This window comes from Chironomus tepperi, unplaced genomic scaffold (genome assembly GCF_022539635.2).
Source record: "Chironomus tepperi strain 1889 unplaced genomic scaffold, CSIRO-AGI_Ctep_v1 contig_349, whole genome shotgun sequence".
Classification (NCBI taxonomy): domain Eukaryota; kingdom Metazoa; phylum Arthropoda; class Insecta; order Diptera; family Chironomidae; genus Chironomus; species Chironomus tepperi.
The window spans coordinates 365,967-390,926 of NW_027226471.1; the positions used below are offsets into that span (position 1 = coordinate 365,967).

The 24,960-nt window shown below is 29.6% G+C and overlaps 3 protein-coding genes across 5 annotated transcripts; 2 read left to right on the forward strand and 1 right to left on the reverse strand.

Moving 5' to 3' along the window:
• The first annotated feature begins 54 nt into the window (after window positions 1-54).
• Window positions 55-1,747, forward strand: Snx16 (sorting nexin 16). The gene is made up of 2 exons (XM_070645017.1): window positions 55-1,008; window positions 1,083-1,747. Exons 1-2 carry the CDS (start codon window positions 179-181, stop codon window positions 1,123-1,125), a joined length of 873 nt encoding a protein of 290 aa, XP_070501118.1. The 5' UTR covers window positions 55-178; the 3' UTR covers window positions 1,126-1,747.
• Window positions 1,709-10,858, reverse strand: Dlish (Dachs ligand with SH3s). Of its 2 annotated transcripts, XM_070645016.1 has the most exons (6): window positions 10,727-10,858; window positions 3,542-3,617; window positions 3,273-3,365; window positions 2,829-3,209; window positions 2,646-2,768; window positions 1,709-2,443 (listed from the first exon to the last, which is right to left on the reverse strand). In XM_070645016.1, the coding sequence occupies exons 2-6, from the start codon at window positions 3,582-3,584 to the stop codon at window positions 1,926-1,928; spliced, it is 1,158 nt and encodes a 385-aa protein (XP_070501117.1). In that variant the 5' UTR covers window positions 3,585-3,617; window positions 10,727-10,858; the 3' UTR covers window positions 1,709-1,925. The 2 variants fall into 2 exon arrangements, with proteins under 2 accessions (XP_070501117.1, XP_070501116.1); XM_070645015.1 differs by lacking the exon at window positions 10,727-10,858 and having other exon boundaries at window positions 1,710-2,443; window positions 3,542-6,992.
• Window positions 4,026-24,909, forward strand: LOC139094098 (protein FAM13A). Of its 2 annotated transcripts, XM_070645014.1 has the most exons (4): window positions 4,026-4,179; window positions 10,209-12,230; window positions 19,671-21,026; window positions 21,102-24,909. In XM_070645014.1, the coding sequence occupies exons 3-4, from the start codon at window positions 19,677-19,679 to the stop codon at window positions 21,762-21,764; spliced, it is 2,013 nt and encodes a 670-aa protein (XP_070501115.1). In that variant the 5' UTR covers window positions 4,026-4,179; window positions 10,209-12,230; window positions 19,671-19,676; the 3' UTR covers window positions 21,765-24,909. The 2 variants fall into 2 exon arrangements, with proteins under 2 accessions (XP_070501115.1, XP_070501114.1); XM_070645013.1 differs by lacking the exons at window positions 4,026-4,179; window positions 10,209-12,230 and adding an exon at window positions 18,474-18,617.
• The last annotated feature ends 51 nt before the right edge of the window (window positions 24,910-24,960 follow it).

Genomic DNA, 24,960 nt, shown 5'->3' on the forward strand with positions numbered 1-24,960 from the left:
CTACAAGGAACTAAAAAAGTTTAGCTGATTTTTACCTAACATAAAAATAATAACAAAGACGTGACTTTCTAAAATATTTTGATTTTCATTTATTTCTGTTTTAAAACAAATGTCCTAAGGAGTTAAAGTAATATAAATAGATCTATATAGTTTAAAATATACAGCAAACATATCAGTAATGAATACAGTGAAGGCATTAAAGAGAAGAAACGTACAAAAATATAATTTTAACAATAATAATATTGACCAGTCAACAAAATCAGCTGTATTAAAGTGGAATTCAAGTTCTGAATTATATAAATCCAGCTCCACAAATATCAGACTCAGGAAAATAAAATCTGAAGGAGACCTTACAAATATTCAACAAGATAAAGATATAAAAAGTATAAAATCAGTCAAACCATCAAAATCTGAAAGGAATTTAAATAGTGTATACAATTATATGACATCATCAACTCCTTGCAATACACATAGGAACTCAAACGTTATGGAAATAAGTACATACAGTATGATAACAGATAGTGATTCAATAAAAATTCCAATTGTCGGGTACGAAGTGATGGAAGAAAGAAGCAGATTCACAATATTTAAGCTAAGGGTCGAGAACTATGAGAAGAATAGTTTTTGGCTAGTATTACGACGTTTCACTGATTTTACTAGACTACATACAAAACTCAAACAACTATTTCCTAATACAAATCTTGTTCTTCCAAAAAAGAAATGGTTTGGAAATAACTTTAGCTCCGGATTCCTTGACACTCGAATCACTGGATTACAGACGTTTATTAATACCGTATTGGAAAATCCGGAAATGAAGAAATGTCCAGTGGTGCGTGAATTCTTTTGTCTAGATGAACCGCCACTATTTTCTGAAAGTATGGAGGATTGTAAAGCAATCTTTGAAGCACAAGAAGAAACCATCGCATATCTCAAAATGCAACTAAAAGCAAAAGATGAAATCATAACGAATCTCACTCATAAAAATGATTACCTGACATCAATCGTAAAGTAAGTGGCAATATAATTTCGATAGATAATTTTCAAAAGTGCAATAAAAAAATATACTTTCTAAAACGTTTTAGATCATCAATTGGAAAGTGCTCAAAGACTGACAATTCGTACTAATTGCAAAATCAAACAATAATGATAATAATTTTTTAATGCTGTGCAAAATTGTAATCTACCGGTTGCCTTAAAGATGTTTCTTATTTTGCAAAAAAGCTTCCTACAAAAATTTTTATACGATTTTACATAGAGTGTTTTCATATTCTGATTAGATACTCTCATTTGGCACGTTATTCGCATGATGTTGATAATTGTTTTTGTATTTAACCGTACCTATTCTGATCGGCACATAATGAAATGTTGTCATCACAGCGACGAGGCAGTATACTTAAAACTAAGTGACAGTCACTTGGTTCTAAGAATACTATCGATTGGTCGACGTGATGGCAACATTTCTATATGTGCCAATCGGGTTTGTTGAAATTCAAAATTTATGCAAGTACACATGTACCTAAAATTGTTAAAATTATAAACTGCTGGATATGAATATGCTCTCATAAGTATGAAGTGAAAATATACCTAAGATATTATAGCTATAGATGTTAAAATTAATATCGAATATTTTATACGATAAGTTATGTGCATGTTGCAGATGTAATGTATTATTGGAGTCTCTAAAAATTAACAAAAAATGATTTTTTTATAAAATAAAATTTAAAATTTATTTTCATTGAAAAATAAATGTCAAGTTATAAAAACATATTTTAATCCTAAAAAATTTCACTCATCAACACTGGAAGTTCAATTTGTAAGGCATAATTTGGAATGTGTTTGTTAGTAATTTGTTAAAAAAAAGTTTTGGGACGGAAGCGATTTCCATACATATAATCTCATTAAATTCAATAATTAAACATGTAGCATTAAACGCTCGTGTTTTGCCTATTGTATGTATGCGTATAACTCTTCGGGATGAAGCCATATTTTCCACACTTTTTCGATGCCTTCGGAGCATAACACCATAACCAGCCATCAACTGTTTGATTATTCAAGTCAGCATAGATCAATTCACCACGTCGCACACTTAAATCATCTGGCGCTTGTGCCTTATAATCATATAACATAACTAATTCTGTTCCATGATATCTCAAATCGTCTTGTGATGAAAATTCATTTTGAATTGTCTGCTGTTGCTGATTATTATTCAAAAAACTAGCACTTGTTGCATTAAACTGAGTATTATTGTTTATATTATTATTACTATTATTAAGCGAAAAGAGATTCCCATTATTATTTAAATTGTTCGTTGTATTCACATTATTCGGAGTATTTCCTGCTAATGTATCTTGAGCTTGTAAAATATTTTCTGCTGGATATACAAAGGCACTTGGCACAAATCCTTCCTGTCCATCAGTTCTTACAATCCAATACCAGTCAACATCTGTGAATAAAGAATATTCCAAATTAATAAAGGGCACTTCTAAATATAAGCAGGGATGTTCCCAAACAAATCACAGATATAGATCGTCATCCAACATTAGAACTAGTCATCGACTGGGTAGTATCTGTCTTTAACTAGTTACAACGTATTTTGTCCATCCGTGAACTAGTTTGGCAAATCCCAAAGCAGCATAAATATTTACCTTCTTTATTCAAAACAGTCACGAATTCACCCCGTTCAACAGACACATCGTTCTCGTCCCTCGCAATAAATGTGTAAAGGACAATATATCTTCCACTTGGATCCTTTGAAAATGGCAAGTAATCTGCAGATATAAAATAAAATATTCGTTACAGCTATCGTCGTATAAATTATTTCCTCTTACCTGGCTCAGAATTTAAGCTTGCTTGTGAATGCTTTAAATTATTCTGTATATTGATGTCATTTGTTTGATGATTTTCCATCTCACTATAATCACTAAGTTGATTCTCAACTCCTGGCACATTTGCATTACGGGGCAATTTCTTTTTAATAGCTAGATCAGCTAGCTGACTATTATACGGTGCACAATACGAATGTGGAATGAAACCTTCTTGTCTTGTGTCCTGTCCTATTATATAAACCCAATCATTCTCTCGATATAAAATATTTACAATTTGTCCTCGTTTAACTTCTAATTCATCATCAACGCAAGGTGTAAAGTCATGCAACACAACCATTTTTGAATCCGGTCCTAATCCATGTTCCTTTTCGATACCGACTCTTACTAAATTAATTAATTATTTTAATTATTATTCAGGCACTGGATAAAATATATATATTTATTTACCTAATGTTTCAATTGATGCAGAACCTGTTATTCTTCCCATTCCAATACTACTGCCCGAATTATTTAAATTCTTATCATTATCACTACTCGAAGCTGTTAAAATGACACAAAAAAAGAGAATTATGAGTGCAACAGATGCATCGCAATTATTGATGAATGAAGATGCAACAGGTTGAAATGTTTCTCATAAGAATAAGAAGTTTGATGACCCCAATATGTCTTTCACAAAAATTTTGTTAATTAGAATATCATTTTATTAAAGAACTTACATTTCTTCTTCTTCCCACGTCTTGTTATCGGACACAAGAACATCTTATCAGTCTTTTTACGTATCCAATGCTATATCTAATGTTTAATTAATGGCAAAAATATTAAAAACTAAGAAATCTCTTTTATGAAAGTTTTTTTATGAGACAAGAAAAATTCCTTTGTAATGAGTACGTCCAGCAAATGTTTCTTAGGAAGTTTATGTTGGGATAGTCGAGCGAAAAAGAGTTTCGAGGATACTATTGGATACACTAAGATTTATTCAGCAATTTACTGATTTTATGCCTAATTACTAGTGTCAGACGTTAATGAAATCAATTTGAGTCTTCAGATTTGATGCATATCCATCATGTCACACTATAAATCACAAAAAGAGGTTCAGACATAAGCAACGCTAGACTGTCCATGTAATTTACGTTTTCTACATTGCATCAAAGTCCTACAATGTTATACAGCTTTCATTTTGCAACAATAAAAGTAGTTTCTCACGTCAATATTGATGTTCATTGTGAAAAGAAAAATTAAAATTTGAAAATTATTGGAAATACGTCAAAATTAATAATCAATCAGTGATATTAAAAGTTTTATATCCATACACTATCGGAATAAGTTGAATTAAATAAGAATATCCATTTGTATGGTGAGAAATTTTCCATTAAAATTTTTATATTCATTTATATCTTCTTGGCTGTGCATTGTACACAACTTCTTATTATTCCATTTAATTCTGATTTTAAAATTTGTTCCGTGCATGAAGCACTTCTAGAATGTTCAGTGCCAACTTTTATTGACGTTCCGTATGATTGTATTTGTACGCATAATAAAATTTCATTTTTGACAATATCTGAAATGAAATTGGAACCGACATTGTGTAAGAGTGAAAGGAAAAGTGAATATTAAACAAATAATTAAGGATTATCGATTAAATGCGCATAAAACTTTGATTGCTGATACATTTGTGTAATGATATTCACTTGGTTGATATCATATGCCGCAAATAATACACACCCTATTTCACTTTATCATGTTTACATTTTTTTTTTCTTCTCTCAATTCATCGCATACTCCAAATATTATATGAGTTAATAATAATTGTGTAATGTCGAAGAGAGAAATACCTCCAACAAAAAAATATATGTATATCAAATAGAAACAAACAACAAATTATTTTCGCAGATTCGTGCGTTTTTTCATGTCCCCAAAAATCTGTGTTGTATGGATAAATATGTATCTCAATCGAGAGTTCATCAACATTTTGATTGTCATTTCTTCACGCATATTAATAAATATAGTAAATTCATCGCTTTGTTATTTTATAAACAAAATATATATAAAATGCAAAGAAAACAACATCCATAAAGCAAAAAAAATGAAACTCATGACGTTGGCAGATGGAAAAAAATAAGATAATAAGAAGACCAATAAGCAACAACAATGTTGTATGAATAAGAAAAAAATAAGAATTGGCAAATGTAAAGTAAAATGGAAAGATAGCGAAAATTCCTTTGAGAATGAAGAGCAAAAGAGCATAAGAAGATTTCTATTATGCAATATACACATATATTTCTTCATACACAGATAATATGACCTTCAAACGTGACTACTGCCTAACATTTATATCACTCTGCTCTGTGATAAAGAAGAAAATATCTTGAAGTAATGTACACAAAAATTTTCGAAGGGGAAGAGAAATTGAGGATGTGTGCGTGAGAGAAAAATGATTCTGCGATAATTGTTGTCGTCTTTTTTAGAATAAATTTTCGCTAACTATATTGCTCCATTCATAAACAGTGGATAAGAAGAAAACAAAACTTTGATCACGTATTTACGAAGATGTTTTTATACATTTTTTTTTTCATGGATTATATGTATCCTTAATTCTCTCACTTTGGGTTACTGTATCATTTTTCAAGGTCATTCTTGTTTATATTAATCCATATTAATAAAAATCATCATTGTGATTTAATGAGAATTTATGTTAGCTTCCAATTTGCTTCGTCCGATTAAAGTGGTTAGTTAAAATAAAGACTAGAGTTCGTTGCCCGGAAGGCACACAGAGTATGTTAAGATATCCAAAAAACCCAGACCGACTTGACCTTGGACCAGAGTCACGCTTGTCTGTGGCAAGATTTCCGCTAATTTCTACATCATGTACTTTCCGGGTTATTCATGGACGTTCTCTCAATAATCTTTAAAATTATTCCTTAATATTCCCCTTGACTTCATTAAACATTGTTACTGCTCTGACTTTTGAAATTCTCCATCAGTCATCACACACAGATGCGCTTTGTCATCGAAATGGGACTGCAAAAAATTTCTTGCTTTGTTGCCGACTTGCTTTTTGGCAGCTCACAGTTGCAATAATAAATAAAACTCAGTCATTTTATAAGAATTATTCAATGACCCATTTTAAATATATGAAAAATTGATCGAAACAACACTAAATTAAGAATAATTGAATAACGTAAAATTATAATCTGCAATTTGATTCAGTGGCGTAACAAGGGTTAGGAACAATCTAGACACAACTAGGAACTTGAAAAATAACTGTTTTTAAAGTCTACTAAATATGAATTTAACCTTGGAAAAACTAAGGAAGGAGGGGTACAATTCCGGGGCGCCACTGTCTCTGATCGGAAGATATATGCAAAATATCCATGTTTCGTGCTTTAATTGAACTTAATTTTTTTCATTCTTTTTATAATTTCCGCATTAAAATAAATTCATTTTCAATGGAATAATAATTAGTTCTTAAAAGCGATTGAATATTTGATCAATTTCATGTTATTAGATAGCGATCGATTTGCCTGCATTAAATTGTCATAAGCATACGTGAAAAATGAAAATTAGAACAAGGAGATCCGAAAAACGAAAAAGAAGGAAGAAAAAAATATTTAAACGAGCCTCCAAAAATGTGTTAGCAATTCGCAAAAATTTAGTTCCTATACGCATGCCCAAAAATATTGATTTGCTCTTGTTTTCACTCCGAATCTATCCGCAAATAGAAGAAAAAGGCTGTAGAGAAAAGAATCAACTTTTATTCCTCTCATAATAAAAAAGAAAATATTTTAAACCGTGTGAAATTATTGGAATTGCATTTCAAAGTGATCAACGATTAAATGAAAAATTTTCCATTAAAATTCAACGATATTTGAGTTGTCAAGTGAGTGTATTGTTTGTGCATTTAAATTGATAAAACAATTTTATCTATAATATCGTGAGAAAAAAAATTAATTTTCCTATAGTTGGGACGAAAGTGCATTGATGGTGAAAAGTGCATGTTCAGTCATTGGAAAGTCATAGTCAGTTTTGGGAAATTTCACTTTAATTTCTAGTGATTCACAATCGATTGCATCATAATTTAATTATTAACAATTATCAGGAAATTTGTGTAATTAATATTTGTTTCTATAAGCGAATATACACAATTTATTAATTGATAATTAGTAATTACAAAAATGAATCACTTGATGCAAAAAAATTACGTTAATTGCTAATCAATTTTCCTTCCGATTTTCATACTCTCTATTGATAATAATTCCTATTATAATTAATGACAGTAGAACAAAATGCTTTATCAGCTAAATAAATATTCATTACATAAAACATTGAGAAAAATGTTGCTACTTCTCAATGACAGACGTACGGTGTTATTGCACTTTTGCTCTACATTCTAATCAAGTACACTACATATTGTTAGCATGTATTATATTTATTAAAAGTGAGAAGCACCAAACGTTGATGAGTGAGAGAAAAAATAATCATTCGATTTAGAGGTCGTTTGGAAATGACGTTTTACTTAAAGGTGGGGTTAAGGATTCCGTGACATTCCATGAAAATCAAATCTTTCGTGCAAGATCTCGTTAGATATCATCTGTGAACGACCCCACAACCTTAAGCAGAATTTAATAGAATTCATTAATTGAGTTTTAAAGCATTACATTCTACATATTATTAAATTGCTTGTCCTTATTAGCGAGAACAACAAAATATTAAAATTAAATGACATTCAAAACTAATAAGAGCAGTCTGCCATATTTGAGTAATTATGTAAACTACATATAACTCAAAATGCATTTTCAACACATATTCTGAAAATGCTGAATAATGAAAGCTAATAAAATAAAGAATCAGCAGTTTTATAGAGCTCTGAAAAGTAACAAATAGTAACAAAATAGTGTAATTTTATTATTTACCTACTTGCATACAGTATAATGAAAAATCACATTAGGCAAGAATTTCAATTAGTTCACGTTGCAATCACTTTTTGAATATACAAATTTCCATATAAGCTTTTAGAGACATTTTTCCATGTATGCCTTTAGGATCATTTGCAAAATAGATTAATTGTCATACAATCTTCGTTTTAAAAAGTCAATTGTCGTATTGCTGCAGATTTCGTTCATTTGTTAAATGAATGAATTGTTCTCCATCGACACAAAGTGACTAGGGAACTCATAAAGTGTTTAAATTGAGCCTGAGTCGCCCGGGGTTAAGATGCGATTAATTAAAAATATAGAATGTCACGTATTGCCTAGAAATGATAAAATGTTTTTCTGAAACTCAACTTCAAAAGATTTAAATTTTAGTTTATAAAGCTATGCGATCAAAAGCTGTAAAAAAATATTCAGTATAAAATCACAAAGTTCATTAATCTAAAATTACATCAATTGCATTCCACAGCAGCAGTTAGACACTATGGTGTGAATACCTATAGTATTAAGTAGTTGTTTACAAAATTTTTGCCAAGGCGACATACATTCGAAAAAAAAACAGCAGCAGCAGCAGTGTTTATGAGTAACAACAACAACAATAAGAAAACAGTAAAGTGAAATTTTCCGCATTTTTAGATGTTCGTTATTCACTTATTTTTTCTCTCTTTTCATCATATTTATTTTTAAAATTAAAGATAGAAGAAAAGAGATATATGAATAAAGTCAAAGACCTCGTCAAAGACATTATGTGAATGACACAAATGAAAGAAAAAAAAAAATACACCACAAACTATAACTATAATTTTTTCAGTATGAATTTATAATCCAAGTTTATAAAAAGCTACGTGCAAGCTAACTCTATAACCGTCAGTGCTTGTTTACAATAAAATATCAGCATTGTCTAAGTTGTTATTATGTGGTATGTCAAATGGTAAACAACATTTAATTGAATGCCAAATTTTATAGCTTCCAGTCTACACAATATTATCAGTAAAGGCAATTAAATTCATAGATAATAAATGTAACGTGACAATTCGCTATCAAAATATTGAGTTTTAAAGTGAATAATACTTTCGAAAATCATCAATTTTGACAATCAGCATGATTCATGAATAAACAATTTTCTATTAATACATCGCGAAACAGGAAAAAGACTGGAATGCACTAAAAATAATTCATTTAAATGTCTTCCTTCCTATGAGAAATTATTTCAATATGTATCTTGTCGTGTCATGTTATTGCATGTTTAAATTTAGCATTTCTGTGCTCAGATGACCGCATACTATAAAGTACTGTGGAATGCAAAAAATATAAATAAATATAAACAATTTTATTAACGACTCGTAATACCACAAGACATTCATATCCAATTCCATTTCATCACCATCTTCTTCTTTATTTTCGCATACTTTTTGTCTCGAATAATATTTACATTACTGGATATAACTCAATGAAAAAAAAGGCCAAAAATTTGCAGATGTTCGATTAAATTCCAAACAGACATCAGAAAATATGTATGCTATATGCAGTCGATGTTACAATTTATTAGACGTTCAGTAATAAAAGTCAAGATCAAGCTAACAAGTGCAAAACAAAATTCTGTCGCCAATGAACCCACAATATAGTTCGCATGTAAGAAAACAGTAATAGGATTTGTTACTAATTAAATTTCATATTTGATGAGCTCAAAAAGAGTAAGTTGTGTAAGGTTTCAAACAAGCACATTTGATTCCGCACCTCTTTATGAAAACGTGCCTGAAAACGAGTTTTTTTGGGTAGTCAAAGATTATGCAAATATAATAAAATTAAGTTTTTAGCAAATAGAAATGTTCTGAAGGTCATTTCAAAGCCGCAAATGTAAAACAAGCTGCATGCCGGCAAAAACAATATTAGAAATACAAATTTAAAATTTCTATATGGAGAATAACGATTTATGAGCAATACTCGATGTGAATGTAGTAATATTAATTATTATTGGGGTTGGCCGAAAAATGCTTCTTTGCTAAAGACAAGTATATTTTTTAGAAATCTGAAATAATTCAATAAATTGAGAAAAATGCTTAATCATTGTCCGAACAGACAAGGAGCTTGCTCATGAGTATGCTCACAAAATTGAGCATGTGAGTTTACTCAATGTCTGTTAAAGTTGACTAACCTGCAAATTACAAGTGAAAGACCATCAGGTGCTTTAATTATTCATAAAGAGCAAAAGTTACTGAGAATTAAAAATTTACAAAGTAAATAATTCAGTGTAATTTATCATATGGCCTCCTTTTCTTTTCGGCTAGACTCTTATTAAACAATTAAAAATACAGTATGAACCTTCAATGTCAGAATATGGAAATAATAAGGAAAAAATATAAAAAATATGACGAAAGCTTTTTCTTATGTGAATTGTGAGACATTTTCTAAATATCATACTCAATTCTCTCTCTTTTCCTTTTTTTCATTACAGAAACTTATTCATCAATTGAAAGGAAAGCTGAACTCTCTCAACAAGAGTGAGATATTGTGACTTGAAGAGATATAAGGAAAAAAATCCATAAATAAATAAACAAACAAAAGTAAATGTCCTTTATGAAATGAAATATAATATGAATGGGATTCAACATGTTTATATGCTTATAAACTAAGGAGCAAGAGAGAAAATCAGAAAAGAAGTAAATAGAATATTACGAAAGCGCTTCACATTTTTTTCTGTATGAGTGTTTCATTGTGGAAAAAAGAGAAGAAAATACATAATATAAACTTTTTTTTACCCACATACAATTGAAAGAAAGACGATAAGCTCGAGTCACGTAGACCATCTAGCGCACTATTCCACACACAAAACAACAAAAAAAATTGTGTTTTCATATTTCTCTCTCGCTTACAAGGGAGAAGAAGCAACGGAAAGCAAAGAAGAAATTTTGTGTACAATAAGTAAATTTTCTTTCATCTTCGTTCAACGATAAAAAAGAAAAAAATACTTGCCGGCGTGTGTAAACGATCAGAGTGTAAAGATAGGGCAAACAAGCAAGAGACCGCGCCAAAAAAGATTACTTGAAGGAACGAGCAAAACGACGATACTGAACAACGACGACCATAACAATAGAGAGAAGTGAAGAGGAAATTTTTGCCGAAAAAAAGCTCGTAATACATCCGAAAAAAGAAAATACTTTTCTCTTCATCGTAACTGCGTAGTTTATCGAAATAGAATTTTTTCGTGTATTGAAATCGTGAACATTCACGAGATTTTTGACTGAACGTGTAGTGCAGTGAAAGGAATATACAGAAACGGAATCATAATACATTTAGTGTGATTTGTGTATGATAAATAAAAGAATAAGAAGGAATATATTTCTATAATATAAACACAAGCAAGCAAGCAAGCAAGCAGTATAAAAAAAATTATTATAAATATTCGGCACATTCACATCTAAAGCTTTATTCTTGAAAATTCATACGAAAAGTATTTTTTGCTAAAATACTCAATATCGAAAAAGCGACACAAGAGACAACAGAGAAGTGAAAGAATATAAAAAAAAGTCTACTTATATAAAAAAGTATAAATTGTGCGCAATAATCAAACACTAAAAGAAAAATTAAAAATTAAGTGAGCACAGCGCTGCAAAAGAGAACAATTAGCCGGTTCACATGCTAAATTATCGTTTAGTGTCAACACATTTCTTGAAGCAACCATAAACACATATAATTTTGAATTCTAATCCTAAGTTTTGATAGAATTTAATTTATACATCATTATTAATCTAAGAAGAATATAAAATTAGTGGTTTTGTTCAATTAGTGATTAAGAAAATTTCTCTAATATAAAACAAAGAAGAAGAAGCCGTATCAGAAAGAAATAAAAAGTTGCAAAATGTGCAGAGATCGCGATATGTCTCAAATTGTCAAATGAGTATAAAAAAAGTCGATAATTGAAAAAGTAAATTTGATATTACAAGTTAAGAAGAAAAAAAAAATATAACAAATTCTTTTGTCATCCCTACATCATCTTTGAAGTACATAGCGAATTCATCTCCTCAACTCGCCAAAAGCGTTTCTCATTTCAATCGATAAACTTGTGCACATCTCACTTGATACAATTACTACTAATTCATCTTCATATTAATTGAGGTAGATCTTGCAAAACTAGGGATAAGGAAATTAAGGAAATTTGTTTAAACAAAAGAAGAGCTACTGAAAAGACAAGCCTCTTGTTTGCTTTATAAAATACATCTAATATCTATAAAAAGGAAGCTAAAGTTCATTCTTGACGAAGCACACGAAGCGGAGTAACAAAAAGTGATTATTCAGCACAATTAGTAGAAAAAAGTTGTAAACAAGTTATAGAATATCTGCTGAAATAAGAGATTTATTACTGCTGTGTTAGCCGTCAAAAGTTGCAAAAGTAAGGAAAAACAGCAACTGATCAATCATAGCGTCCAAAATTGAACCTTTGGCGAAAACTTGTTGGGAGTCAATTAAAGCGTGTGTGGTGAGTAAAACTGTAGGCTTTAAATGATTATTTTACATAAATTAAGGAAATTGCAATTAGTTTCACTTTAATACTTCCCTGAATTTATTTTGAATGCAAAACCGGAAATGTAAATTAAGTGAAACAAAGTTGTTACTTACCTCGTGACTAGATTCTGACCCAAATCTCTTGTAATCATAATGAGAACTTCCCTATATTATCTTATCAATGCAGTCCTAAGTTCCACTAACCTCTTTTTTATGTATCAAATATTATTCAAATATGTTCCGAGAACTTGTGGCTTATACATTAGCAAACAAGGCTATTAAATCTGTAGATGTTTGTCGATAAATAAAAAAGCAGTGTTGCGTGAGAAATCGGTAGTCAGACTTCTTTTTATTTGTTCATCATGCTGAAAACAAAAATAAAAAGGTTGAAGCTCAATTTATCTATACATTCATGTAGTAAGATAGGGGATATCTTCACATGAACAGAAAAACTTTTCCATTTCTTTTATCTATCAATATCAGAAATGAAAAATTTTCCATGCAATTAAATGTTAGGTAACGAATGAGAATGAAAGTATTTCTCCTCAAGTCACGAGAAATCATAAAAATATTCGACGTAAGCACATACAAAAAAGCTTTTTCCCATTTTCATTTCTTCTTAACCTTCACCTTTAATGTAGAATATATAAACAGAATATTTTAACTGTACAAAAGTACGCAAAATTGATTAAAAATATCAAAGTTAGTGCTGAGTCTCTCGTAAACACTTCCCATATATTCAATCAAAGTATTTAACGAAAATACTGCACATGACAATAATTGTTATATTTTTAGGCTAAATTTTCAGCACATCAAATGATTTGTTTTCATTAGCACTATCTTGCTTCCTTTTCTCATCCCGCCACTCATGCGTCAGATTTATTTTGTAAAGTCGCCAAGAAACTGAAATTTATTTATTCATAGCAAATTCCTTTGTGAAATGACTTTGTAATATTGTTTGTCAGACTGGCTTCTCTAATTACAAAAGACATTAATTTAACAATGTCCACCTTTAAAATCTTAATTTATTTTATTGCAAATGACTTGTATCATAAGCAAGAACTTTCAAACTTCCATCAAAAAAGTTGTTCTGACTTTTTAATTCCATTGTCCTTTCAAACATTTTTTGGACTTGTTGCAAGCCGTTTCATTCATTAATTTAGAACGAGATTAATTTCCACTAAATTTTGTTGCTTTTTGTTATACAATCATTTTTATATAAGATTATTACATCATTAGTAAGGATTGTTAACTTAACTCTAAGAATGTATTAAAAGTCTGTTTTATGGTTTCTAACTTTTGTTGGCTGTTAATGCAAAAAGAACTTGAAAAGGTTTGAGATTGGGAAACTTTTAAAGCTTTGAAAGAAATTGCGAATTACGCAATTTAAGAATTTGAATCCTCTAATATGTAAAGGGTATGCTCTTAAGAGCTTATACATGAGCATGCTCGTGAGCGCTTCTCTCAGCTTACTCTCCTCTTGAGACCACGATGATTGCCTGCTAGGGGATCGTCCCCATAAAATCCTTTGTACGGCGCTGATTTCAACTTTCAAAATTGCGATTAAAAATCAACTAAGTTTAATCTCTTAACGCGATATAAAATGACCAAAAGATAAAAGGAATTTTAATTATTTTTATCTTTAGTCGTTTAAACTGTTTAAACGGTTCATTTGCGTCAGCTGATGTTTTTACGTATGAAAATAAATATTTTACTTTTTTAGGCTGAAAATCTGGCAAGCAAATGAGTTTTAAAATAATAAAAACATGAGTCATTATAACTATATTAAGCAACAAATTTTAATAAGAAATGAGAAGTTTTATAATATTTTAGCACATCTAATTAAAAAGGCAAACAATCCTAAATGAGTTAATAAAAATTTTGTTTGCAATATTCTAGATTAAAAATTAGTCATTTCAACAGAAAATCCCACTTCTGACAATCAGACGCACTTGTTTTTCTATAAACAATTTCATTAATATCATCATGACCTCGTAACTCTCTTTATCTTCCATCAATTAATTCTTATTAGAATCTTGTTTTCTCTTCTTTTTTGCATCTCTTTTTATAATCAGTATCAAACTCTTTTCCTAACTCTCCTGTCTACATCTGAATGAGTTTGGTCATGTGATGAAGATAATTCTTGTGATTTGATCTTAATGATTATATTTTGAATTCTATAGCCGACTTCGTGACGTCAAGGCTTTACACATTCTATGAAATTCGATAATGAAACAGCTAAATATAACAGCACAATATAAATTGATACTTAATGAATATATGAATTTTATTTTCAAGCTATCTTTCATCTTTCTGTGTAAAGCACTAAATGGCATTGAATATTTTTTTCACTCTGTCTGTGTCTGCTGTTTGTTATTATTGCAGAAAAGGAAGAAAAAAAGCTTGTTTTCATTTGGAAAAATGATAAGGACATGAAATGTGAAATGAATCGCGTACATTTCAGTGCGCTTGACGATTTCACGTGCTTATAATGATGGGGACATGAAACAAGAATGGAAATTGAAAGCATGAAAAAATATATAGGTCGATACCAAAATGCGAAAATTTCCTTTTTATTTCCAACAATTTCCCTTATTTTTTTTGTTGCTTCATTTTTCTGTCATTTCCTTTCAACCAAAAAACTTTCGCGTTTGATCAATCAAATAGACATGAAAAATTACAATTCCAATCATATTTTTTTATTATAAATCACTTGAGCAATGGAATCACATTCCACATTTCATTTTAATGAATATAAACATTTAATTTTCAATATGTCGACATTTAAGAATTAATTTCCAATGCATGAGCTTAACTGCATATATTGTTTCGAGTTCCTGATGTAATTGCTTATCTATTAGACTAAAGCCTTAATGGGTATTGAATATCATGATGAAATATGAGTAATATATAAAATAATGATGAAAAGGAATAGCATTATCTCGAGTTGAATTCTGACAATCGTAAATTGTATTTATTAATCATAAAGTAAGCTTTATGTTCATCATCATCCATAGTAAATGTCAGTAATACAGAATTAAGGGTTGAACTTTGAGATATTTTACTTTACCTGACCTGATTTCTAGTTAGATAGAATAAAATTTTGGATTCGAAATTCAATGAGGCATTGCGGTCGACTATCTCTTGGAACTGTTCTCCTAATTACTTCTATCATTGGACAGTCCTTCACAAAAGTCATTATACGAAACATATATAAAGTTTAATTTCAATAAATAGCTATTGATGCTCATGTGACCTGTAATAATATGTAACTTCTCAAGATACCCAGGTTCTTTTTAAATAGCTCCATTCCATCCTCCAGATTGTTCTTGTTGTCAGGACCAACGGTTGTGCTAGCATCATTCTCTGAGTTCCAGGCTTTCAAGTGGTGTCTTCTTAATCACACCTTAGTTTCTGCTTTAATTAACTCAAGGTTGCTTATCTCAAACTGTTCTTAAATTTTCAAGATCTTATTCTCCTTGAACACTATCAATAGTTTAAAAGCTTATCTTTCTGAAATAATCCATTAAAAACTTGAAGTGATCCGAAAGTTTACCTATTCGTGACTAGACAAAAAAGAAATAGAATGTCAGAGCAAAATACGAAAAACCCCAAAGCTTGCAAGGTGAAAAGTTTTTTCATTATCTCCAATGTTTCTGCTGAAAGTCAGTCGAGCCTTAAATTGAAAATTAACTTTGATTTTATAGGTTGAAAATATCGTGCAGATAATAAATATATTTTCGACTTGCTGCACTTAATAACTTTCTATAAACAAATTATGCAAGTTTGTTATCCTATAGGACATTAATTAGTCTCGTGATTCCAATTATTATACTAATAATAATAATAATCTATTGATTTGCAATAATTTTAAAACGATATTCTGGTGTCAAGTTTATTATAATTTCTGTCAGATATAAAAAGTTTTTAAAGAGAAAAATAAATTTTTCTGACATTTGATGATCTCGACACGCCTACAAAAACTTTTATTAAGGCTCTTAAAAATTGAAGATTACGACAATTCAGAAATGATTAAATTGACATTGGTATAACCTTAAACTTCAAGATTATCATTGTCAGTATGTATGCTCAACTTTAATATTACAGTGAACAGCTGTTCAATTTTCACAGACGAATTTTCTTTTAGGTCGACAAGTGCCAATGTCTGAATGACTGAAATTTTAATTTTCATGTAAAGAGCAAGTAGTTCTGTTCGGTGAAAATGCGCATCTAAATTTCAGTTGCCAATAGCTAGTACAACTTTCGCCATAAATCCATCTTATTTGTTTACTTGAAAGTTGCATGATAAAAAATTCACGACTTTTCAGTTTTTACTTTTGACTTCATGACTGGGCAGTTTTTAAAAAGGAATGAGAAGATATTGGAAATTTCCATTCCATTTCCTTTGCAATGCATGCTAATTTAGAGAAGAGCTCTGAAAAAAGATAAATATTGTCTGTTCACGATACAAATAGCTGTCAACAGGGAAGTTTTATTTTGATTGAATGGAGAGCAAATCATTCATTTTCATTGCGCTGTAGAACAGACGCACTCAATTAGTTAAGGAATTGACGTCATACGAGAATATTCAAGAGGAATTGAATGACTTGTGAGTATCTATGTGACTGAGATTGTATGATAGCTACATACTTAAATATCAATTGTTATGTAATTCCAAATAAATATAAAGGCTTACACTTTAGTCAACTGTTGTTGTTGTTGGTTTTAAGATGATACATTTATGCGAGATATTGTAATAATGATGTAATAATCAGCAGTGAGAAAAACTTCCTCCTACGAACAATTCAGTATTTACAGAATGTGTCATCGCATATAAAACGAGATGAGTCGTTCTTTTGTTTTATCGGTAAACGAGACAAAAGTCTCAGCTATGCACCATAGATAAAATTATCATAATACGACAATCAACAAAATTGACGCATTTTTACGGCAGTAAATTGAGTTAAAATTAGAATATTTAAGTGAAAATATCAAATTTCACAATAACTAGATTGAATAAATTGGAGCACTAGAAATTGCGCCAAAATTAAAATTAGACATGTATTTTTAAATAGCTTAATATCCAAAAATAAATTCATAAATATTGACTTGAGCAATTAAGCTTCGCAAATTTTGTTTTACCATCTGTCAATAAATATTAAACTCGTTTGGAGGACATACGTAATTCTTAATTGTTGGTAGAATATAAAATCATGTGATTCGCGCCTATATTCTCAAATAAGGCATAAAAACTGGTTTCGCTTTAAAAAAGAAAGAAATAAAAATTTGGGATATTTTCCCAAAAACAAGATTTATTGAAGTGAAATAAATCAAATCATGTGATTATATAGAATGTGTGCTTACATAATGGAAGTATTGTTATGGAATTTCTTAAAATGTTCGAACCTTTTATTTAGAAAATCCCTTTTCAGAAGTACAATTTTCCTTAATTCTTCAAGTCTTTGAACTGCAAGAATCACATTCTGAAAATCGATCAATGTAATAATATATCTTACAAACACCTGTTTTTCCATTCTGCTTATTGTTGCTTAGGATTCGATTTATGAATAAAAAGTAAAATTATGAAAGAAGTACCTACACAAATCAAGGGATTATTTGAGCTTATTAAGAATACAAGTAGTGACCTTATTTCCTCTTGATCAGAAGCACAATAAGGAGGATATTTAAAGGTGTCTAATAAGTGACAAAAGGGACCAAATACACCACTGATATAGATACTTACTCTACTTACAACCAAGTATTGAAGTATCTACAAATTAGAGTATTAAACTATGAACATCGGCTACTTACCCACTTAAAATAAATGAAATTGTTTTCAATTCCGATCATAGCTTTATTTCTCATAATTTTCCAATACTTAACATTCCATTTAATATCAACAGTCAGTAGTCAATTGATATCATTAGTAGCGACATAAAGCAGGCTGACAGAGAAGCAAGAAAAACAAATTAAACTGTAAGAAATTGCGCCTGAATGCTAAATGTATTTACCAAAGGAAGATAGCAATAGAAATGATTTTTTTTGTGTATTGTTTAAAAGAATAACAAAGAGTCATAATTGTAAAGCTCACACCTTTCTTGTCCGTAAACATTTAGTGATAACGCAAAGCTCTCACGATACTGATAAGATTTTATATTATCAACAAATACAGCACGAGAAAAAAATTAATTTACGCTATATAAAAGAGTTCGCAACAAGATTTTTCTGCAATCATTCAACAATTAGAGATTGAGAAGTGAACTTCTCAAGTGCCTTAAAAAGTTTATTGTTTTATTGACAATCAAATCAAATGAAAATATTAACAAAGATTTATGACAGCCTAGTGCCTTTTGGATCATTGGTAACGTGATTTTTACTTTTAAAGACTTACTGTTTATTTTTAAACATCTTGTGATAATTATAAAAATGTGATTAATCAGTATAGCCAATTGGTAGCAATTGCTTTATATTTTTGGAATTCTCCAGTATATGCCATGAAAAACCAAACACGTACAGTGATAGATAAAATATAGAAATTACGTTCAAGTACTCATTCGGATTGAGAACATAATTTATGGCACCTGGCACATCATCAAATCGTGCTTTATTGCTTGTAATATTATCAAATATTAAAATGCCTTTTTTCTTAATAAACTATTTTCTTCAAGACTTATTTATTCAGAAATGGCAGTCACTTACTCGGTTACCTATTTTTACTTGCACATGAATGAAATATAAAGGCAAATGTAGTGAAAACAATTTTCAATTGACGTAATAAAGGAAATTTTTTGAGGTTTCAATTATTATTGATTCTCGAGTACATGAGCCAAATAATTATAATTAATGAATTCCTACTACTGTCTTTATTGTCTGGTTAGTCTTAAACGTGCTCAATTAATACAAAAATGTCGAAACCAAACAAGTCTGAGTTAAAATAATAAACATTAATTATTGCCTCATAAGGACTTTTTGGCAATAACCAAGGCTTGTTGATGTCATGTTTGCTATTCTTAGGCTGCTTTCTAAAAATACTCGGAATGTTTGTTTTTAAGATAAAAAAAAGGTTCAACAAGAAATGTGAGAATTTACTCACCACGAAATAATAATATTTGACGAATGGATGCTAAAAAGATAACAAAATCCAAGATTTTATTATATCCAAAATGTACGTTTAATTATGAAGATGTACATCATTCTAGTCATATTTCAACAGATAATTTGAGTATACACAATTCTTAAATTCTTCATGATTATGTCGGACAAATATTTTGGATTTTAAATGCCTAACAAGTAGCAAGTAAATTAGTACATTTCATTAGAACCTTCACATTGAATATCAAATTGCAATTTCCATAAAGTCAGTCGAATAAATTAATTAATTAATATTTGAATTTCAAATTACTTTTATTTTTAGTGCGGCATGCGACGTCCATCCACGGAACAAAATGAAGACGATTTAAATCGTCTTACCGCATCAGCATCAGTTAGAAGTAGTGAAAGCGTAAATTCAACACAAACAGTCATTAAAGCTATCAATAATAATAACACAAATGATAACAATAATAACAGCAAGAATAATTCATCAAATTATTTGCCAAATATCATAATTGCTAGTACTGAATATCAACAACAGTGTCGTAAGCGAAAAGATCGACAAGATAGTATATCATCAATAACACAAGATCGAAAAGTTGTACGTTCCAGTAGTGAAGAGCATGTGCCAAGCTGTCAAGACCAAAACGACACCATAAGACGTGTTTCATCGCACGAAGATTTTAATAATCCATTACCATTACAAGAACATAATTCAAATACTGAAAATAATGATATCAAAGTAATTTCGGACCATTCGATAATTGTTGACGAAGAGATTAAAATCGAATCATATTCCAAAAATAACTCAACTGATATTTCCTCGGCGACAGTAGCTACAAGCGTAAATTTATCGCCAATTAATACTAATGAATTATCAGATGAACACGAACGTCGTAGAAATTCTGAAAGATTCTTAAAAGCATCAGGAAGGAAATCTCCACGTCGTTCAAGAAAAACTCCATCTCCAACGGTTATAAAAGAAGGCGAAGATATGTGTAGGTCTGAGGAAGCAAAGGAAAATAATAAAATTGTTGTCGATGACGACAATTTTATTGAAAATGAAAATGAGAAGAACTTGCCAAATTCACCAGTAATATCGAAGCCATTATATCCTTGGGAATCACTTGAAGATAAGCCAATCGTGTGCCAACGATTTGCTGAAAATACATTTGATCATGTTCATCATTCAATTTCGAAATTTGTTAAACATGACCACGATTTGGTCAAATTTAACACAACAATTGACGATGATGATGATGTTGTTGTACCAAGGTACCATCATATTGATTTTACTGAAAAGAAGCATTATCGAAATGATAATTTTTTGAATATTGAAAACATCAAAACACATCAAAAGAGCCATTCACCCATATTTCAAACACCCGATGAGCGTATTCGACAAATTAATAAGCGATTGACATCGTTGAAGAAGAAAATTTCGGCCTATGAGGAGAGCTTTGAAACAAATTACGGTTATCGACCTTCTCATGCTGACAAGTCGAATGATAAAAATATTAAAAATTACATTGCGGAAATTCACAAGCTGAGGAAGGAGAAAAGTCAAATAAAATCGGATCCAATGACAGCTATGGGCTATAAGAATAAATTTGATGACTCAATTCCTATTGAGAAGAAAATGGCTAAAGTTAAGGACTCTTTACAGGATATTGAAAAGGTAAATAAATAAATTCTTGGTCCTATTTCCTGATTTTTATGCTTCCTTCATAAATAAAATATTTTTCAATTATAGAAACTTGAAGAAAAACGCATTGAAGAGAATCGCTCATCACGTCTTGAAGATATGTCAACTGAACAATTGATCGAAGAAAAGCAATCTGTCCAGCGTGCTTTATTATATTTTGAGTCTCTATATGGACGTCCAGGAACGGCAGAAGAACGTGATGCAGCACGATCATTATATGATCGTTATAGATTCCTAAAACGTCTTGTCAATCGCAACAATTCAATTTCAAGTGGAGTTCCTGAGTTGCCAACAATTTTAGAGAATGAAGCACTTGCATTATCAGGTATAGTCACACCATCAACAGACTTTTCACCACCATCAGTTCACTCGGCCATACAATCACCCTCGGATAGCTCAACATCAACATCATTAGACGCTGGTCAAGCGCTTATTTCAAGCACATCAGTCACAACAACATTTCAGGAAAATTTCCAATTGCATTCAATGAGTGTTAAAGAGCTATATTGTCATTTTGATACAGTCCGTGAAGAAAAGAAGCAGTTAAGACGAACAATTAAAGAATTTGAACATAATTTTGAAGAAGTTAATGGACGTAAAATGCTTAAAACTGACAGATTAATAATGGATGATACATATACATTATATAAAGAAAAGAAAGCCAAATTGCGTTTGCTTGATGCGCTTGTCAAGAAGCAAATGTCCGTTTGAAACTTTTATGCGCCACATAAAATGTTTAAAAAAAAGAAAAAAATAATAATAATGAAAAGTCCCTTTTGTGAACGAAGAGAAACATTATATATTAAAAAATAATACAAACCTTCTTTCTGTGATAATTTTGGAAATTATTTCGCTATAAAAAAATATTGAAAAAAAACATTAAAAAAAATTAAATTTTGATTTTATCAGACACATTTAAGAGCAAAAAAAGTAAAAAGTCAAACTTTTTACTACACAATTTTGTAATTTATTCATCTTTGTTCTTTATTAATTCATCAATAAATTATACATAAACATCAAAATGAAATTTAAAGAAAAAATGATAATTTCTACTTAGTGTCATCATCATATCCATTATTTGCATGTGAAGCTTAGAATATATAAATTTTAGAAAGAACAAAAATACATTTCCTTCCAAAAAAAAAACTATTTTCACCTTTTAAAAATGGAATGACTCAGACAAAAAAAAATTTAATTAATTATTGCTTCAATTATTATTTCTTTATTCTGTCTTAAGAAGGGAAAAATTAGCAATACTGTATGATTTTCATTCATGCTTAAAGCATGAGTCAATTTTTTAAACAATCTCTTATAAGATAATACTTAATATTACTCACATTATACAGTTATTATAATTATCCATACATATACGTTTGATAATCATTAAAAAATTCATTTATTTCGAGTTGAAAATACCTTAGAACAGTCGTGGGCAACCTACCTGTGTGTGCCGCCATACATGCATGAACAGTATGTCATTTCGGTAGAGGCTTCAAGGTTGCCCACGACTGCCTTAGAAGATTAAATTTCAAATTATGAATTGAGTTCAAATAGGCTGTAAAATAATCTTGAAATAATATTTAAGATGCTGATCAAATTTAATCGGAATTGTGAATTATTGAAATTCATGAAGTATTAAGGAATAATAATGGAATTTATTGTTCAGTATAATTAATCTACAAAAAATCAGAAATTTAATCTTTATGAGGCATAATCAACTTCTTAATATTTCTTTCGTATTATTTAAATATTTCTTAAAATCAGGAAAGGATAAAAATTGAAGTCTACTGAATTACATTTGTTTCCTGATAATTAGTTGGGAAGGGTTTTGTTATTGGGTAAGGCATATCCAATGCGTGAGATCTGTACTTTATCTCACATTTCTGTGTGTTATCAATGCAAAACCATGACCTTCACACATATTTCCAAATATTTCTGGATATGCTTCTGATCTTTAAAATTTTGGTAGCGCTACTTCATATGGAAGTATCTCCTAACTTTATGTCACACGAGTTACTAATCTTCTATCCAATATATGGGTTTTAAAAATAGTCGAAAAATTGTGCAGTCATTTTGTCGAGTGTATTTCGCTTCTTGGTATGTAAGAAGAATGGTTAGAGGAGTCAAGGGTTTGATCACACAACTTGTTTGTGATAATTACATTTTTTTAAGTGGAATGATAATCCGCTAACATTGTGATTGTATCATGCAATCAATGGAGAGAATCGCGCAAAAGTAAAGTAAAAAATGTATTCTCTTTTTTGATAATTTTTAATATTTCAAGTATAATGATATTTTTTTCTTTAAATGACACAAAATATGTTAACATTTTCATTCATTATGCATATTATTCCTTACAACATATAAATATATTCTCTAAATTACTTATTTGTATAAGTTATATTTAGTTATCAATACATCTCAGTTTCTTTTTTGCTTAATTCTATGATTTAACAAAACTTCTACTTAAAGGAGATATATATTTTTCAAAATTCGTGTTATTTGCTAGAACACAGAAGTGAAGGATAGTCAGGCTTATGAAGGATGGATAAATTCGTGAAACAAATTCTATAAAGCTCAATGAACTATATCTAACTACTGATTTTATTTAATAACTTTGTCATTTCTAAACAAATTTGAATATCAAACGAGATATAACATAATGATTAAATATTGATGATGGGTTGAGATGACTGTGAGTCAAAGATTCGCAAAATAGAAAATTTAGAGTTTTTAAGAATTTTTAATATTAATGATCGACTCAAGCGAGTTCCTTAAAATTGTAACAACGGAAGTGTACGATTATCATGATTCGTGTGAAATTCACATAAAAATTTAGCAATCCAAATGAATTCACAATGAACTTGCAATCATCCAACCACATTCATCATCTGAGCTGAACTTACAAATAAAAATAGATGCATCGCGTGCTTGATAACAATTTTTATTTTTTATGAAATTACGACATGTCAGTAATTGACAAGCAGCAGACAAGAGCTAAAATAAAAATGAAAATGAAAAGCTATTTTTCATAATTTTCCTGATCATTTTGAATATGAATAAAAAATGATCTAAAACTTTTTTTGAGACAAGATTGACAAATATTTCTAAAATATAAGCTGTTTATGTTTCTTAAATGTTAGTTTATGGAGAATGATGAAATCATATTTTAATTATATTAAAAGTTATCACAATATATGGTATGATATAAAAAAATGATTTTTGATTCAAAGCGCCAAGCGCATTAAAAATGAGTAAAGTCGTAGATTTTAAGGAACAAATAAAAAAAAATTACAAAGCAGATTGTAGTACTGTCTCTTATAGTAGAATAAAAGACACTAAAAGAAGCAAATGAAAATAAAATTTGAAAAATTTTATGAAGGAAAAAAGTCTAAAGTTTTTCCATTATTTTTCATAAAAAAACATATAACGATGAATAGCAATTATTAAACATTGATTGTCATATAGCCGTACAATAACAACAAGTTTTTCTTTCTTATTTATCATTAATTATATCATCAACTTTTTATGTTTTTTAAATGTGTAATGATTAATGAACTCAACATAAATGTTTCTTGGCTAAAAGCATACTTTTTTTCATATTTCTTATAGCATTTTCAATCTACTTCTGTACAGATGGTCTGAAATTGCAACATCATATTGCTTCATATCATTTTATAATCTTGATTCTTTATGTTTGATGGACAACTTGTGTAGGACCACAATTTAACATTTTACTATTAAATTTCAAGCCAACAATTTACAATATCCATCAAACATCACTTTCTAATTTATAATTTTCATCATATGACTAATATTATCGCTCTACTTATTAATATGAATTTTACAAGTAAAATATGAAAAAAAGAAACATTTTAAATTTGAGTAAAGTTTATCAAAAAATACA